Source organism: Triticum aestivum, chromosome 6D, assembly GCF_018294505.1.
Source record: "Triticum aestivum cultivar Chinese Spring chromosome 6D, IWGSC CS RefSeq v2.1, whole genome shotgun sequence".
In the NCBI taxonomy this organism is placed as follows: Eukaryota; Viridiplantae; Streptophyta; class Magnoliopsida; order Poales; family Poaceae; genus Triticum; species Triticum aestivum.
The window spans coordinates 171,358,847-171,377,754 of NC_057811.1; the positions used below are offsets into that span (position 1 = coordinate 171,358,847).

Genomic DNA, 18,908 nt, shown 5'->3' on the forward strand with positions numbered 1-18,908 from the left:
CAAGTCGAGCTTTGTAGACAGTAACATTACCGTCAGCGTCAGTCTTCTTCTTAAAGATCCATTTATTCTCTATGGCTTGCCGATCATCGAGCAAATCAACCAAAGTCCATACTTTGTTCTCATACATGGATCCCATCTCAGATTTCATGGCCTCAAGCCATTTCGCGGAATCTGGGCTCATCATCGCTTCCTCATAGTTCGTAGGTTCGTCATGGTCAAGTAACATGACTTCCAGAATAGGATTACCGTACTACTCTGGTGGGGATCTTACTCTGGTTGACCTACGAGGTTCGGTAGTAACTTGATCAGAAGTTTCATGATCATCATCAATAGCTTCCTCACTAATTGGTGTAGGAATCACTGGAACTGATTTCTGTGATGAACGACTTTCCAATAAGGGAGGAGGTACAATTACCTCATCAAGTTCTACTTTCCTCCCACTCACTTCTTTCGAGAGAAACTCCTTCTCTAGAAAGGATCCATTCTTAGGAACGAATATCTTGCCTTCGGATCTGTGATAGAAGGTGTACCCAACAGTTTCCTTTGGGTATCCTATGAAGACACATTTCTCCGATTTGGGTTCGAGCTTATCAGGTTGATGCTTTTTACATAAGCATCGCAGCCCCAAACTTTAAGAAACGACGGCTTAGGTTTCTTCCTAAACCACAGTTCATATGGTGTCGTCTCAACGGATTTAGATGGTGCCCTATTTAACGTGAATGCAGCCGTCTCTAAAGCATAACCCCAAAACGATAGCGGTAAATCAGTAAGAGACATCATAGATCGCACCATATCTAATAAAGTACGATTACGACGTTCGGACACACCATTACGCTGTGGTGTTCCGGGTGGCGTGAGTTGGGAAACTATTCCGCATTGTTTCAAATGAAGACCAAACTCGTAACTCAAATATTCTCCTCCACGATCAGATCATAGAAACTTTATCTTGTTACGATGATTTTCCACTTCATTCTGAAATTCTTTGAACCTTTCAAATGTTACAGACTTATGTTTCATCAAGTAGATATACCCATATCTGTTCAAATCATCTGTGAAGGTCAGAAAATAATGATACCCGCCGCGAGCATCAACACTCATCGGACCACATACATCAGTATGTATTATTTCCAACAAGTTTGTTGCTCGCTCCATTGTTCCGGAGAATGAAGTCTTAGTCATCTTGCCCATGAGGCATGGTTCACAAGCATCAAGTGATTCCAAAAGCCCATCAGCATGGAGTATCTTGATGCGCTTTACACCAATATGACCTAAACGGCAGTGCCACAAATAAGTTGCACTATCATTATTAAACTTATATCTTTTGGCTTCAATACTATGAATATGTGTATCACTACTATCGAGATTCAATAAAAATAGACCACTCATCAAGGGTGCATGACCATAAAAGATAATATTCATATAAATAGAACAACCATTATTCTCTTATTTAAATGAGTAACCGTCTCACATCAAACAAGATCCAGATATAATGTTCATGCTTAACGCTGGCACCAAATAACAATTATTCAGGTCTAGAACTAATCCCGAAGGTAGATGTAGAGGTAGCGTGCTGACGGCGATCACATCGACTTTGGAACCATTTCCCACGCGCATCGTCACCTCGTCCTTAGCCAATCTTCACTTAATCCGTAGCCCCTGTTTCGAGTTGCAAATATGAGCAACAGAACCAGTATCAAATACCCAGGCGCTACTACGAGCATTAGTAAGGTACACATTAATAACATGTATATCAAATATACCTTTCACTTTGCCATCCTTCTTATCCGCCAAATACTTGGGGCAGTTCCGCTTCCAGTGACCAATCCCTTTGCAGTAGAAGCACTCAGTCTCAGGCTTAGGTCCCGACTTGGGCTTCTTCACATGAGCAGCAACTTGCTTGACGTTCTTCTTGAAGTTCCCCTTCTTCCCTTTGCCCTTCTTCTTCAAACTAGTGGTCTTGTTGACCATCAACACTTGTTGCTCCTTCTTGATTTCTACCTCCGCAGCCTTTAGCATTGCGAAGAGCTCGGGAATCGTCTTATCCATCCCTTGCAGATTATAGTTCATCACGAAGATTTTATAGCTTGGTGGCAGTGATTGAAGAACTCTGTCAATGACACTATCAACTGGAAGATTAACTCCCAGCTGATTCAAGTGATTGTGGTACCCAGACATTCTGAGTATATGCTCACTAACAGAACTATTCTCCTCCATTTTGCAGCTGTAGAACTTATTGGAGACTTCATATCTCTCAATCCAGGCATTTGCTTGAAATATTAACTTCAACTCCTGGAACATCTCATATGCTCCATGACGTTCAAAACGTCGTTGAAGTTCCGGTTCTAAGCCGTAAAGCATGGCACACTGAACTATCAAGTAGTCATCAGCTTTGCTCTGCCAGACGTTCATAACATCTGGTGTTGCTCCTGCAGCGGGTTTGGCACCTAGCGGTGCTTCCAGGACGTAATTCTTCTGTGCAACAATGAGGATAATCCTCAAGTTATGCACCCAGTCCGTGTAGTTGCTACCATCATATTTCAACTTAGCTTTCTCTAGGAACGCATTAAAATTCAATGGAACGGTAGCACAGGCCATTTATCTACAACAACATAGACATGCAAAATACTATCAGGTACTAAGTTCATGATAAATTAAAGTTCAATTAATCATATTACTTAAGAACTCCCACTTAGATAGACATCCCTCTAATCATCTAAGTGATCACGTGATCCATATCAACTAAACCATGTCCGATCATCACGTGAGATGGAGTAGTTTTCAATGGTGAACATCACTATGTTGATCATATCTACTATATGATTCACGCTCGACCTTTCGGTCTCAGTGTTCCGAGGCCATATCTGCATATGCTAGGCTCGTCAAGTTTAACCCGAGTATTCTGCGTGTGCAAAACTGGCTTGCACCCGTTGTATGTGAACGTAGAGCTTATCACACCCGATCATCACGTGGTGTCTTGGCACGACGAACTGTAGCAACGGTGCATACTCAGGGAGAACACTTATAACTTGAAATTTAGTGAGAGATCATCTTATAATGCTACCGCCGTACTAAGCAAAATAAGATGCATAAAGGATAAACATCACATGCAATCAATATAAGTGATATGATATGGCCATCATCATCTTGTGCCTTTGGTCTCCATCTCCAAAGCACCGTCATGATCACCATCGTCACTGGCTTGACACCTTGATCTCCATCGAAGCATCGTTGTCGTCTCGCCAACTATTGCTTCTACGACTATCGCTACCGCTTAGTGATAAAGTAAAGCAATTACATGGCGAATGCATTTCATACAATAACACGACAACCATATGGCTCCTGCCAGTTGCCAATAACTGTTACAAAACATGATCATCTCATACAACAATTTATATATCATCACGTCTTGACCATATCACATCACAGCAAGCCCTGCAAAAACAAGTTAGACGTCCTCTACTTTGTTGTTGCAAGTTTTACGTGGCTGCTATGGGCTTAGCAAGAACCGTTCTTACCTACGCAACAATACAATACGTGCCTCGCTACCCCTACTTTGTCACTAGGTGAGGACACCGCAAGATTGAACCCAAATCTAAGCACTTCTCCCATTGCAAGAAAAACCAATCTAGTTGGCCAAACCAAACCGATAGTTGGAAGAGAATTACAAAGATATCAAATCATGCATATAAGAATTCAGACAAGATTCAAATAATATTCATAGATAATCTGATCATAAATCCACAATTCATTGGATCTCGACAAAAACACCGCAAAAGAAGATTACATCGGATAGACCTCCAAGAACATCGAGGAGAACATGGTGTTGAAAATCAAAGAGAGAGAAGAAGCCATCTAGCTACTAGCTATGGATGTTGGGGAACGTAGTATTTCAAATATTTTCCTATGATCATGCAAGATCTATCTAGGAGAAGCGTAGAAACGAGCGGGGAGAGTGTGTCCATGTACCCTCGTAGACCGAAAGCGGAAGCGTTTAGTAACGCGGTTGATGTAGTCGAACGTCTTCGCGACCCAACCGATCAAGTACCGAACGCACAACACCTCCACGGTCTGCACACGTTCAGCTCGGTGACGTCCCTCGAACTCTAGATCCAGCTGAGGCCGAGGGAGAGTTTTGTCAGCACGACGGCGTGGTGATGGTGATGATGAAGTTACCGATGCAGGGCTTCGCCTAAGCACTACGACAATATGACTGAGGTGGAAAACTATGGAGGGGGCACCGCACACGGCTAAGAAATCAACTTGTGTGTCTATGGGGTGCCCCCCTCCCCCGTATATAAAGAAGGGGAGGAGGGGGCCGGCCGGCCTCAAGGGGCGCGCCCAAGGGGGGGGGAATCCTACTCCTACTAGGAGTAGGTTCCCCCCTTTCCTAGTCCAACAAGGAGGGGAAGGAAGGAGGAAGGGGAGAGAAGGAAGGAGGGGGGCTCCGCCCCCACCCCTTGTCCAATTCAGACTGGGGGGGCGCCACCTCCTGGCCGGCCTTCTCTCCTCTAAGGCCCATGGTGGCCCATTAACTTCCCGAGGGGGTTCCGGTAACCCTCTGGCACTCCGGTTTTATCCGAAACTCTCCGAAACACTTCCGGTGTCCGAACAACATGGTCCAATATATCAATCTTTATGTCTCGACCATTTCGAGACTCCTCGTCATGTCTGTGATCTCATCCAGGACTCCAAACAACCTTCGGTACATCAAATCACATTAACTCATAATACCAATCATCATCGAACGTTAAGCGTGCGGACCCTACGGGGGTTCGAGAACTATGTAGACATGACCGAGACACTTCTCCGGTCAGTAACCAACAGCGGAACCTGGATGCTCATATTGGTTCCTACATATTCTATGAAGATCTTTATCGGTCAAACCGCACAACAACATACGTTGTTCCCTTTGTCATCGGTATGTTACTTGCCCGAGATTCGATCGTCGGTATCATCATACCTAGTTCAATCTCGTTACCGGCAAGTCTCTTTACTCGTTCTTTAGTGCATCATCCCACAACTAACTCATTAGTCACATTGCTTGCAAGACTTACAATGATGTGCATTACCGAGAGGGCCCAGAGATACCTCTCCGACAATCGGAGTGACAAATCCTAATCTCGATCTATGCCAACTCAACAAACACCATCGAAGACACCTGCAGAGCATCTTTATAATCACCCAGTTACGTTGTGACGTTTGATAGCACACTAAGTGTTCCTCCGGTATTCGGGAGTTGCATAATCTCATAGTCATAGGAACATGTATAAGTCATGAAGAAAGCAATAGCAATAAACTAAACGATCATAGTGCTAAGCTAACGGATGGGTATTGTCCATCACATCATTCTCTAATGATGTGATCCCGTTCATCAAATGACAACACATGTCTATGGCTAGGAAACTTAACCATCTTTGATTAACGAGCTAGTCTAGTAGAGGCATACTAGGGACACTCTGTTTGTCTATGTATTCACACGTGTACTAAGTTTCCGGTTGATACAATTCTAGCATGAATAATAATCATTTATCATGATATAAGGAAATATAAATAACAACTTTATTATTTCCTCTAGGGCATATTTCCTTCAATGGACCCATAGGTCTGAGGTAAACTACTCACGCTTCATCGGAAGGGCAATAGGGTTGATGTAGATGCCCTCCGTGATCGAATCCCCCTCTGGCAGGATGCCGGAAAAGGCCCCAAGATGGGATCTCACGGGAACAGAAGGTAGCGGCGGTGGAAAAGTGTTTTCGAGGATGCGTCTTGTGTTTCTAGAATATATGTGAATATATAGGGGCAAGGGCTAGGTCAGAGGAGTCCCGAGGGGGTGGCAAGGTAGGGGGGCGCCCCCCCCCCAGGGCGCGCCCTCCACCCTTTCCGCAGCCTCGCGGCTCTTCTGACTTGGACTCCAAGTCCCCTAGGTGTCTTCTGGTCCAAGAAAAATCATGGCGAAAGTTTTATTCCGTTTGGACTCCGTTTGGTATTCCTTTTCTGCGAAACTCTAAAACAAGGAAAAAATAGAAACTGGCACTGGGCTCTAGGTTAATAGGTTAGTCCCAAAAATCATACTCCCTCCGTCCCATAATATAAGAACGTTTTTGACACTAGTGTAGTGTTAAAAACGTTCTTATATTTTGGGACAGAGGGAGTATAAAATAGCATATAAAACATCCAAAATAGATAATATAATAGGATGGAACAATAAAAAATTATAGATACGTTGGAGACGTATCAAGCACCCCTCTCGAGAGATTTGAGTTTAAGATCCACCGAGAGAAAATCAAAGGCCGAAACTTAGATAGTGGTTGAGCATCACGGTAGATCTGAGTTGAGAGTTCTTGTACCTATTACTCTTGAGAGCTGCATACTCTCTAGACGGATAGGTGTTTGCTTGAGTGTCGAAGAGTAATTGTGTTCACCAAGCAAAGTCTTCAGCGACCAAGAGTAATTGTGGTTCGTGAAGAAGTCTGTCGAAGGTTTGGAGGTCGCCGATAAGCATCTATCCCGAGTGAAATCAATCGAAGTCTGATCAGCTTCGCATTGAAGGAGATTAGGATGGAGATAGGTTTCCTCATGTGTTCAATCACAAGTCCCTCCAACCAGGTGTAGCACTTTTGCAAAAGAGTGAACTGGTCTAGCAAATCATCTGCCGCTATCAAGCACCACTGGTCAATTCTATTCTACTGCAATACTTTCAGTAGTTTATTTCCAATGTTCTGATTTGATAGATATTCATCTGATCATTTACTTTCACCTCTTTTCTCTATCTGTAACATGCCTATATTGTTCGGTGTGTTCCAATTTGTTGTACTCAAAGTTATCTGCATGTATGCAAGGTTGTTGATCCTCTCATATTACTTTGTTATTCAGCTGAGCTGTGCTCTGATGAATATTTCTCGGTAGAGTTCTTACTCATTGTGATCTGGTTCGTGTACTTAGCTTCTCTATGTTGTTTGTTACCGTTGTCATCATGAAGGCTCTCTGTTACTATACTCGAAAGATTATCATTGCTTTCGTCGAAAATTTTGCATAGTCTCTCATGTGTAGTTCCTTTTTCTTTTGAGTGCATGTTTAATTTAGTTTCAGTGTTTCTGTTGCAGTTTTTCTTCCATTGTTCTATTTTGGAAGACTTGAAGTTTCGGAAGAAATTTAAATCTCCCATTCATACCCCCCCCCCACTCTCGTCGATATACTTTTGGTCCTAATAGTCTCACGCATCCTCCACTAGCGTGGTGGGACTGAACTTTCCACACACCCTTGTCATGCATGAATGAGCCATATGGGCCTCTCAGATTTTTCCTAGGAATTACTGGATAAAACAAATGGGCTGAAGCCCAATAATTCCAACACAGTTCAACTTGATTTGGGGATTGTGTTGATTGTTAGCCCAAAACTTGTGGTTCTTTGGAAATATTTCAAAATGATGGTGTAAAGTGTTATAAGTTTCCCTGAAATTGATGTTCTGTGCAATTCACTCTTTCAAGAATGTTGTTTGACAGTACATAGAAGCCTCTCGGTCATCTTTTATAATCATCACAAGTTGAAAATACTCAAATTCTTGCATCAAACTTCAGAAAAAATCAAGGCTATATGTGAAGAACAACATCCATCCAAAACAAAATTATCCAGAAATCTCATACGTACAACAGTCAGTAGATGATCCTCTAGAAAAACAATAAAACTTGTGAAAGCACTAACAAACACCTAAAAATCACAATAAAATAACTAGAAAAAATATATATGCACTCTGAATACTTGACGATATATACAAAAAAAAATCTCCTAGCTAACATCAGGTCATAATTAACCTATCACATCAGCCATGAAAGCGGCATGATAAGTACTTAGACATGGAAATTTGCAATGATAAATCACACGGAGGGCGTGATAGCTCTTAGCAGCATGATATCTTCAAGTAAAATTGCTCCATGTGAATTGCAATGCAACTTCATCTAATTACCGAAAGTTCAAATTTGAGTACTAAAGTATCAGGCATCCTTTTAACAGAACGACATCCTTGGGTGAGAAAGAATGATAATGTTACTTTTTGTACTCAAACCTTAAGCTTTGGTTGAGTAGTTAATTAGCAAGCTTTTTACTTCCTTTCACACACGTAAATCTAATTTAACAACTGGGTTTTCATGTTGATTGGGTTTAGATGATAATGCTTTGTGTTTCCTCTGTGAAATACAGAGTGGGATATAATTAAGTGGAGATGGAATCATTTAAACCTTCAAGAGGGCTTCATCGGGGTGGGGGGTCCATTATCCCCATACCTATTTCTGTTGTGTATAGAAGGGCTGACATCACTATTATCGTATGATGAGCGAAGTGGAAAGTTAATGGGAGTCAAGGTTTGCCGTGATACGCCAGTTGTTACAAATCTACTTTTTACTGATGATTCCCTAATATTGATGAAAGCCAATGTTCAAAATGCCACATGCCTGAAATAAATTCTAGAGTTGTATTGTGGAGCATCGGGGAAACTTGTTAGTGTGGATAAATGAAGTATCATTTTTAGCCCTAGTACATATGTGAATATGAAGTCCCAGGTTTGTTCCACTCTCAATATTATGACAGAGGCCATGAATGATAAGTATTTGGAGCTCCCAACTATGCTTGGCCTTGACAAAAGTGATAGTTTCCAATATCTGGTTGATTGGCTTATTCAGCGGCTCACTGGATGGAAAGAGAAGTGGCCTCTTTAGGAGGTAAAGAAGTTCTAATCAAATCTGTTGCACAAGCTATACCAACTTACGCGATGTTTGTCTCTAAAATTCCTTAAAAAATGCAAAGGAATCACATATGTGATGTCTCGTTTTGGTGGGGGGTGATGCAACACATAAGAGAATGCATTGGTTCGCGTGGTGAAAAATGTGTATCCCAAAGAGTAAAGGCAATATGGGATTTAGGGATACCCATTGCTTCAATCTAGCATTTTTAGCTAAACAGGCTTGGCAGCTCATTGATGATCCTGATTCTTTGTGTGTGCGTTGATCCTCAAAAGTCAAATATTATCGTGATGGAGATCTTTTGAATGCTACCCTTAAGAACAAATCTTCTTATACATTGCAAAGTATAATTGCAGGAGTGGACAATTTTTAAGGGTGCTCACATTTGAAGAGTTGGTAATGGTGAAAAAAATAAAATTTGGGAGGACGCCTCGATTCCACAATCATTCTCTAAAAAGGTGATAACTAATAGGGGTAATCACTTCCTCTCTCGTGTTTGTGACCTTATTGATCCATCAACAGGAGACTGGGATGAAGAGCTTGTGAATCAAACTTTTTGGCATGTAGATGCTCAAAGGTCTTGACCATTCCTCTCCCAGTACATGAATTGTACGTTCTGCCCTCATGTGGAATGGGAACATCATTATGGGCACAAATTGCAGCCTGTTGCGAGTTCTTCGACACCTACAGGGACATGGGATTTAGTGTGGAGCCTTCACTACCCAAAAGATTAAAATCTTTATTTGGAGAGCCTTGCACAGCGCAATCTCATGTCATGTAATCCTAACAGACAGACATATTACAATCAAACCGCATTGCCCAGCCTGCAACTTGAGCGCCGACAATATTCGGCATCTGTTGTTTGAATGCCAATTGGTTGTTGAAGTTTGAAACTTGTTATGTGTACATGATGTTATTAAGATTCTTATTGACATGACCGCTAAGGTAGTGTTGGAGTACCTCCTCAGTTTGCCGGACCATGATGTTTAAGTCCTCGGCCTACCAAAATTCAAAGAAACAATAGCCACTGCTTCTTGGTATTTGTGGTGGGAGCGCAGAAGTACAAAATGCAAGGCCAAATTAATTAGCTATTTTTCATATACTTAAGAGAAGAGAAGTGGTTCCTTTTCTTTCTATACTTCCCACTGGGCGAGGGGTGCACCTAACCCACCTACTCACTCATCAATTACGGTGTTCAGCTGACTTGCACAGAAAGACCCCTATTGTTTAGTAATTTGGCGCCCCATCTTTTGATTGACTGTTGTCAACGGTGAAAGCTCTTGCTGCTAATTTCGTCTTTGTCGATCAGATTGATTGGGCAAAACCAAGGAACTGGTGCGTCAAATTGAACGTTGATGTTTGGTTTGATATTGATTCACTGGAAGACACAATTAGAGCTATACAGACCACAATGGGAAATTTATTGCTGCAGCAAATGAGAAAATGGACATATGTTATGATGCTTTTACGGCTGAAGCCATAGCAGTGAGGTTCAGGTTGAATCTTGCTCGAACGGTTGGATGCATAACTGCACTGCAAGAGGGTAACTCTTCTTCTCTTGCAAGCCCCATCTTCGACAGGTCACACATGAACTGCTAGGATTGCTAAATTTTCTCCTCATAATTTCTGGATGGACTCTGTACCAAAGGATGTGCACATGGTTGTAAACGATGCTATGATTCTTACAAATGAATAGAGGGATCGAATGTCAAAAAAGAAAACTAGCGTATCATTTTAAGAAAGTATCGTCTTAAACAGTCAAGAAATACCCTCCCTATTGAGAAGGATGCGATATCTATGTGGACAACAGACAAAACATGGACCAGATACATGTAACTGGATGCCAATATACCACGACAATTGCGGGTTGGAAAACCCATTGACACTGAACCTTTTTAAAACATTCAATGGCAACGATGAGAGGCTCAGTTTAAGATATCTGAACTACAGTGAAACAATTAACTTGTACTTCATCCGTCACAAAATAGATGTCTCAAGTTTGTACTAATTTTAGTACAACTATACTAAACTTAAGACACTTATTTTGGGATGGAGTACTATTATACCAAAAATTGGGTGGACATGCAGTTGTATACATCTATCGGAAGCTGATAACTAACGCCAAACATGTAACAACAATCCAACAAACTAAGATTATCATAAGCCACCAAAATGGGAACGCAGCCTGAAACCATCAGTGATAATCAGATACTGTATATTTGTAGTATGTTACAAATAGGAACAGTTCATATATAGCATACGGACGTGCTAGATACTAAACCTCGAGATCGTTCGTGAGAGCAAAGATAACTCGGACTGGATCATAAGAGACTCGGTGTCCATATTTGTCAAAAGTATAGGATTACTACATGTAGCAGCTTTGATAAAAACCATGATTCGCACCATTAACAAGGATTGATACAAGAAAATGTTGGCATGCAATTAACAAAACCATAGACTAACCTCAGATTATGGTTGTCCAGAGATAATTCAACCAAATTCAAAATCATCTCGAATCACATATGTAACATTTTAACAGAGCTGAACAACAGCAGGGGAAACAGCTAGTGAATGCCTTCTTTCTTTTTCCCCTACTTCCCAGCAGAATCAGGGGAGCCATCTCCATAGGAAACCAAACCCTTCTTCCCTTCAGGACTCACCGACATAGACCGGGACCTGTCGTTACTTGCACGTTTTGGAGATGGGGAGGCAATGGGGGAGCGATCCTGCACAGGTGGTGGGGACCTTGATCTTGACCCAGACAGGCTCCTGCTCCTGGAGAGCGACCGTGCACGATCACCGCGGGAACTTGGTTTCCCACCAGGAGGCGAACGACTACGTACTGGACTCCTGCTGTAGCCACCTCCCCTTGTGCGGTCTCGATAAGCTGGTGGGCTGCGTGACACGCTTCGGCTCCTCCTTCTGTACCTGCTAGACCTCCACAGCGGAAAAACAAGAGAAATAAGAAATTTAACCTTACACTACACAAGGCTATACATATGTGCTATAAACTTGCAGTATAATTGGTTGAAAGATGTTCATCACCACACAACACAATAATCAACAAAATCCGTGTCAAGAAGATGCAAGCACAACATGATGTTCTTTATCCGATAACACAATAGTTGAGAACAGTGATACACTACGACAAATTTCCTTACAAGTTTGTAATAATGCAGAAACTGAATGTTCAATTACATCATTTGTGTGGAGTCAGAATTGGAAGATTAAGAGATAACAAAGTTAGATGTCCTTTTCCTAATTGTTTATAAGATAAAAATATCATGAAAAATCATGTCCAATTGTTGTACGTGCAATCATTCTGAATAGTCATATGTCCAATTGTTGTACGTGCAATCATTCTGAATAGTTAATATACCTTGGCGATGCTCTTCTTGGAGGGCTTCTGTATCGTCTTGGAGGTGATCGATAACGAGAGCCCCTGTGACTGATATACCTGCAGAAGAGATATAACAGTAACTTCTTCAAGAGTGTCTTGGTAACTGACATCTACAGAGTTATTACAGTAATTTCTCCAGAATGGAAGAAAATAAAGTTAAATAAGTTACCTGTCACGATCACCTCTTCCACCATAGCGGTGAGAACGATCAACAGAAGGTGAACGATACTGTCTTGCAAATGAGTAACGTTGAGTAAAGCCCCTCCCTCTTCTTATGCGTTTTGATCCATCGGGAGAGACACTCCTAGATGGGCTCCTACCGTGATTGAGTGGTGATACTGCCCTGCGAGGTGGGCTAGGACTTCTGCTGGCGTTCCTGCGAGATCGACCACCTCGTACAGGGGTCAAGCTTCTTCTAGAAGATCCCACAGGGCTCCTGCTAAAGTTTCTATGAGCATTCCTTTGAGGGCTTCTGCTTGTAGTCTTTCTAGGAGGCATATCAGGGCTCCGGCTAAAACCCTTGTGCAGCGGAGATCTTGCAGAAGTTCGGCTAATGCTTTTTCCCTTCTCCATAGGTGTGGGGCTTGGACTGACACTTTTTCGCACATGGGTTCTTTCCGGGCTCCTACTTGGACTTCTCCGCTGCAAGGACCTAGCTGAGCTCCTGCTAATGCTTCTTGTCCGAACTTCAACAGGACTCCTGTTCCTGCGGACAACAGGGCTTCTGCTTGCCCTTCCAGGTGGGCTCTTGCTGGGGCTTCTTCGATGAGGACTCATGCTCATATTCCTCTGTCGGGGTGGGCTCCTGCTTTCTTTTTGTTTGGAAGCATGGACAGGACTTCTACTACGCTGATGAACAGGACTCGGGCTTACCAATCTCTCCAGGCTGACGTTTGACCTTTTGATTGGGCTTCTGGGACTTACACTCATGCTCTTGCTCATGGAGTGATTAGCACTCGTGCTCTGGCTCCTGCTTATCAATGTAAGATGAAACAACGCTTGCAGATGCAGTAAGCACAAATAATGATTGATGTGTGAAGAAGTATAGGGAACCTAGATTTGCTTCGGCTGCCAGTTAGAACAGGCACGATACCAGCCTTCCTTTCAGATTTGGAGTCGGTAACACCATTTGTGCGCATCTCGCCATTCTCCAGTTGAGATTTGTCTTCTTGTGCCAGACTCCTTGGTGTTCCAACCTTTTCCTGAGTTGAAGTGGCATCATTCAGAGCAGCTACTGCTGTGTGATCTTCAGCTGGCAAAAAAATTGTAAGGCAGTGAGTAGTTGACAGATTGTAATTGCATGAATGCCACCAAAGTACCCCAATGGTTTCATATCGCGCAAAATACAAGCATGCAACTACTTGATTTTCCAGCTTTCAAGCATATTCGATGATGCAGACAGTAATCAATGATGCCTGAGTGCGGAGACTAACAATAACTATTCTGTAGCTGAATACCACTACCTAACAAGATCTAGCTCCCACATCACTTGTGGTTGTGGGACTTAAATGGCAGAGTATGCAGCTTTTTTGTATGCTTAGGTATTTGAGATAGTGCATAATGTGTTTTCAGTATTTTGATGTACATGGGCCATGGGCTGATGGCCCAAGAAAGAAATTAGTACAAGTTTAATCACATCTACTCCAGCTTACACCAAATGAAATGAAGCAACACAAATATGCATAGATGTGTACAGCACATGCATCAGCCACAGAAGGAAATTACCAGAAATTTGAGATGTAGCCTTAGATTTCCTTCCATGACGTTGCCGCTTTCTTCTGGCATCCTCAGAGCTGCTATCACTCGCATTTCCAGTTTCACTGTCACTCTCTACCATCCTGGTAATTGAACTTATGTTATATGTCACCAAATAGGCTGAAATATTCAATTTGGCAATGTGAACAAACCTTTTTGACTTCTGCTTCGATTTCCTGTCACGCTTTCTACGTCTTTTCTCGCGCCTGCGATCTCGCCTTCTTTTCCCATGCTTGCGTTTATCCTTCTTGGAGTGTCTCTTCCTTCGTCTCCGCTTGTCATCACTTGAACTGCTGATGTCAGATGACTCGCTGGAGTAATCTGATTCACTCTCGGAATCTGACGACTCAGACTCAGATGAGGTTTCTGATTCTGAAGAAGAGTATCTTCTCTTCTTCTTTCTCCTCTTCAAAGATTTCTTGCGACGGCCCTTGTGTTTTTCTTCATTACCTTCGTCTTCAGATGAATCAATGGACAACTTTGACTTAACTTTCTTTTTATCTGTGGATATAGTAGCATAGAAAAGATAGTAAAAAGATCTAGAATTATTAGATGCTTAGATCACGCTTGCTACGTATGTTGTTAAAATTTGAAATTTGCAGTTGATTTGAGAATCTCCAGTGCATTTGAAAATTGCTATCGTTGATTTGAGCAGTACCATTTTCAGTTGAGACAGATCCCCGGCCTTTACCATCAACAAGCTCCCCACAATCCACTATTCTTACTGGAACAATAGGCTTATTAGTAGAACCATCCACATCAACATGCTCAATCCTCTTCAGCACATCATTTCCAAGAATAAGCTTGCCAAAAACAGTGTTCTTCCTGCAAGGTAAGAAAATAGTAGAACTCTTAAGCATACGAAAATATGGGGATCATGCCATAGTTAACCTGCTACATATGCTGTAACTTGTAATCCTGCCGTATTTGATAGATGGAAAGTATATGTACACTGTGACTTGTAATTCTCCATATTTGAATCCTAAAAAGTACCATACGTCCATACCTGAGATTCAACTTTGTAACCCAGAAACTAGAGAGCATCCACATTCACATTAACAGGGAGATAACTAAGTAACTACATTCATTCCACAATTGCACACAAAGGATTTATGTAAAGTAATTGAGGATGCGGTCTTAACCCATTAATACTTAATTTTAATAGAAAAACAAATATTTTAATGCATATGCAACATGTTAGAACATGTGGTCATGCAAAAGGTTTTGCCAAAACAAGATCAAATACTTATATAGTACAAAAACAAGACTTAGCTTGATCTCTTTTTTCTGAGTGTCACACATTCAATCATATTTTTTTACAATTTTTTGTAGTCACATCCATGATTTTTTTTACTATTCAAAGTTTCAAGGGCTCAATGTGTATATCAACAAGATCTCCTAGTACGGATGGCATCAGAACACCCATAAATTGGAAACGGAAAACGATGACACAGATTGGACAATGAAACTATATTTAAGAAATACTCCTCAACAAGTAGTGATACTGGAAAGATTTGAATCAGGCACTAACTTCAATCCAAGTGCACTCAACAAGCAACACAAAGAAAGTAGTGCCAGGCAACTCATACCTGACAAAATAGATAAACTAAGTAAATGATGTGCTCCTCTAGGAACATCACATGAAAGACTGCAATGGTTTTGTTCCTGATTTTTTATGCAATTGGACATTTCAATCAGAAGTTTGTTTAGGATTGAAAACAAAAACAGTTGACTGAATGACAGTTATATCTTATCAATTTTGGCACCAAATTGCATGAGCGATTGGGTAGACAACATTTATTTTCGCATCTCTTGCTGATAACGGTACCTAAGGCACAGGGTTGCCCAAATCTTATGGTCCTAAGTTGTGCAAGTCTGAAACCTACATGACAATTCAAATGAAACACATCCAAACAAACCTGTCAAGATGAGAATTAGGCTTGAACGTAATGAAGAACTGGGAGCCATTGGTATTACGTCCAGCATTTGCCATTGACAAGAGACCCCGGTCATCATGGCGTAGCACAAAATTTTCATCTGAAATGCAAATAATAAATTGCCATTAGAATACATTGATTACCATCACAACAGGATGAGTGATATGTTTGGAGGATTGGAATGACGGGAGAAAATGCGTTTGTAAGTTCTTTTAGGTGTGTCCACAACCAGCAACATTAAACTGCATAACCAACCTTCTGAAAAAATTACAAATTATATAAATACATTATATACGGAACATATGCACATTAGACTTTAAATGAATAGCATACTAAGCTTCAGAGCTTAATACCTTCAAATTGTTCACCGTATATACTTTCTCCACCATTTCCTGAAAACATGACTTCCACAAATAAGAAAATATGAAGCAACAGGCAGGGGTACTACTATGTGTATGTAAGAATAAAAAGAGGTTTATGTCACAGAAATGAACTGTTATGAAACTCTTTCCCCGCATCTCGTTCTTATCCAAGTATATTTCTACAAGTGAACTAAAGTTGATTCATTCAAGTTAATCAAATAAAAGTTTTATCAAACTAGCATCTGTCAACCGTCTTGTGCATACTTGCATACATATGCTCTGTATAAGTACCGACGCAGAAACACTTTTTTTATTTCAATGGAAGATACAGGAGAAGAAAGAGATCATGTGATGGTAGGGTCTTGTGCATTATGTAAGAGAAGAAAGAACAAATAGGTCAAACAAAATGTAAGAGAAGAAAGAACAAATAGTATAACTCACCGTCTCCATTCGAGAAGTCACCACCCTGGAAAAAGCAAGCGAGAATTAGCAAACTGTGGTAACACAGCAATCAAATTTCCCTCTTCTTTTTTGACAATGTAGATAACACAGAAATATGCAAGTACAACTTTAAATACTACTCCCTCATTCCCAAAATATAAGGCACGCTTGACTTTTTCTGGTCTTCATCACATATAACTTTGACTATGATTTTTACTTATTCAATGTTTACAAAATTAGTATAAATGCATATGAAATATAATTGTTTTGGAAGACAAATACGATGATACCATTTATACATGTTCAATCCATGTATTTTGGTATATATTAATGGTCAAAGTCGTGCATCAAAAACCGCGCAAAGTCAAACGTGCCTTACATTTTGGGAAGGAGGGAGTATATGATAAGAAAAGCAGTCGAGATCATCTGCCCTGCATCCTACATCATGGAGAGGGAAACAGGAAATTGACTAAAAACAGAAAAGATAAAGCTAACCTAAGAGAAAACATTATAGATGATCAAATGCAAAACCATTAACTGCATAAAATTATACTAGAGAGAGAGAAGAAGAACTGACTTGTGCCATGAACCCCTTGATGACACGGTGGAATGTTGATCCCTTGTAATATAATGGCTTCTTAGTTGATTGTCCAATTCCCATCTCACCTGGAGCACAGAACCTCAATTAGCAAGAGCTACAGTACCAGGAACAAGGGAGAGGATGAACTTCTCAACAAATGAAGCTAATCCATAAAATCAACCTGTTGAACTTGTGGGCCCTAGGACAACAAAAGGCATGCCTGAACCACTACACCAACACATGATTTCAACAAGCAAATCTGCAAATATTGGCAATTTGGCATTCTATTTACCTACTAGTGTTCAAAGTTCACAATAAACCTTCTAAACCAGAACTGCAGCTAATTTTTCACACAGTCACAAGTACAACTTGGGCACAGATGGCACTTGTATCTATTCACCTAAATATGTTTGAGGAGCATTACCTGTGCATAATGCTCTGAAGTTCTCTGCTGTAAGGGGAGCAACATTAGCAAACAGCTGCGAGGAAAATGAATTTTGCATCAATACATATACCATATCATGAGGCTTGATAAATCTGAGGGCACAGCTAGGGTTGCTGATCTCATATATACCACCCAAACTCGCATGTAAAGCTATAAGGAAAAGAAAGTGTACCTCAAATATCATTCTTTCGTCAGGCCCATCACCTATCGATACATCCAGAAAGACAATTGGATTCTTCTTTCTACCCATCTTCTCGATGGTCATAGTCAAGGAGCCAGCACAGATGCTTCAAGCTGTGAGTAAAATGAAGAGCTATAGATATAATATAATGGTGCAGACAAAAATAGGGACGTGTAAATTATTTTGCATCCATCACCATCTGATTCTACATACAGTCAATCAGTCATGCAGAAGCACACAACCGTAAACCATAATTTGAGAGCAGGTGAGCATCTGCTATTTTAATTGACATCATTCCATAATAAGACGTAAGCTTGAAGCTGCATGTATTATCCAATAGGTTTCCAGGACCTCCGTCTGCCTACTACTTGTGCAAGGTATAAATGGCATTGGTTCCATAGCATTCTCTAACTGAGTTGCTCCATCCCTACTAACCAAGCATCTAGTTTTTTAACCTGAAAGCCAGATTTTACCGTTCAAAAGAGCAAGAAACAAACAGCTAGGATAGAGAAAACAAAATGATTGCCCAAAATCAACCATCAAGAAACGCCATGGACCCATGCCTTTGCCTGGGAACCAATCATATAGCACACAACCACAACAAGTGAGCTAGCTTCCAACAAGTCTTTTCCACGAAGATAAAATCGATCAGGAGGCTAGACGGCCATGTTTAATCATGCAAAAGCCATCGAAGCGCCCCAGCAGGGATCTAAGCGCCCTTTAGCGGTTTAGCCTACTAACACAGCTCATTACACGAATCCAAACCTCCCCCTCACCCAGATCAGGAGGCATGCACGCCCACGCAACCCTAAAACCCGCCAAAACCCTACCGCGTCTCAAACCCAAAGACCCAACTCAATCAGCGCAACTTGACCAGCACGAGACACTCGATCGACCACGCAGATCGAAACGTGAAACGGCCCTAAATCCGCAAGCGCGGCGCGGCGCGCGATCCGGCGCGCGGCGGAACGTCCAGACCAAATGAGGAGGAGGCGGGGGGCAGGGGAGGGGCACGAACCGTGAGGAGATTCGGGCTGCCGGAGCTTCGATCGTACCGAAGCGAAGGCTCTGC

General features: G+C 41.5%; 1 protein-coding gene across 4 annotated transcripts; it reads right to left on the reverse strand.

Moving 5' to 3' along the window:
* Nucleotides 1-11,114: 11,114 nt before the first annotated feature.
* On the reverse strand, nucleotides 11,115-18,908 carry LOC123144352 (peptidyl-prolyl cis-trans isomerase CYP95; the record flags this gene model as incomplete). 4 transcript variants are annotated; one of them, XM_044563455.1, is given in 15 exon segments in its annotated part: nucleotides 11,115-11,663; nucleotides 12,115-12,192; nucleotides 12,305-13,105; nucleotides 13,189-13,387; nucleotides 13,861-13,973; nucleotides 14,043-14,391; nucleotides 14,549-14,715; nucleotides 15,810-15,927; nucleotides 16,083-16,085; nucleotides 16,181-16,219; nucleotides 16,631-16,655; nucleotides 17,208-17,296; nucleotides 17,635-17,689; nucleotides 17,828-17,949; nucleotides 18,855-18,908. In XM_044563455.1, coding segments are annotated over 14 exon segments (2,466 nt in total). In that variant the 3' UTR covers nucleotides 11,115-11,326.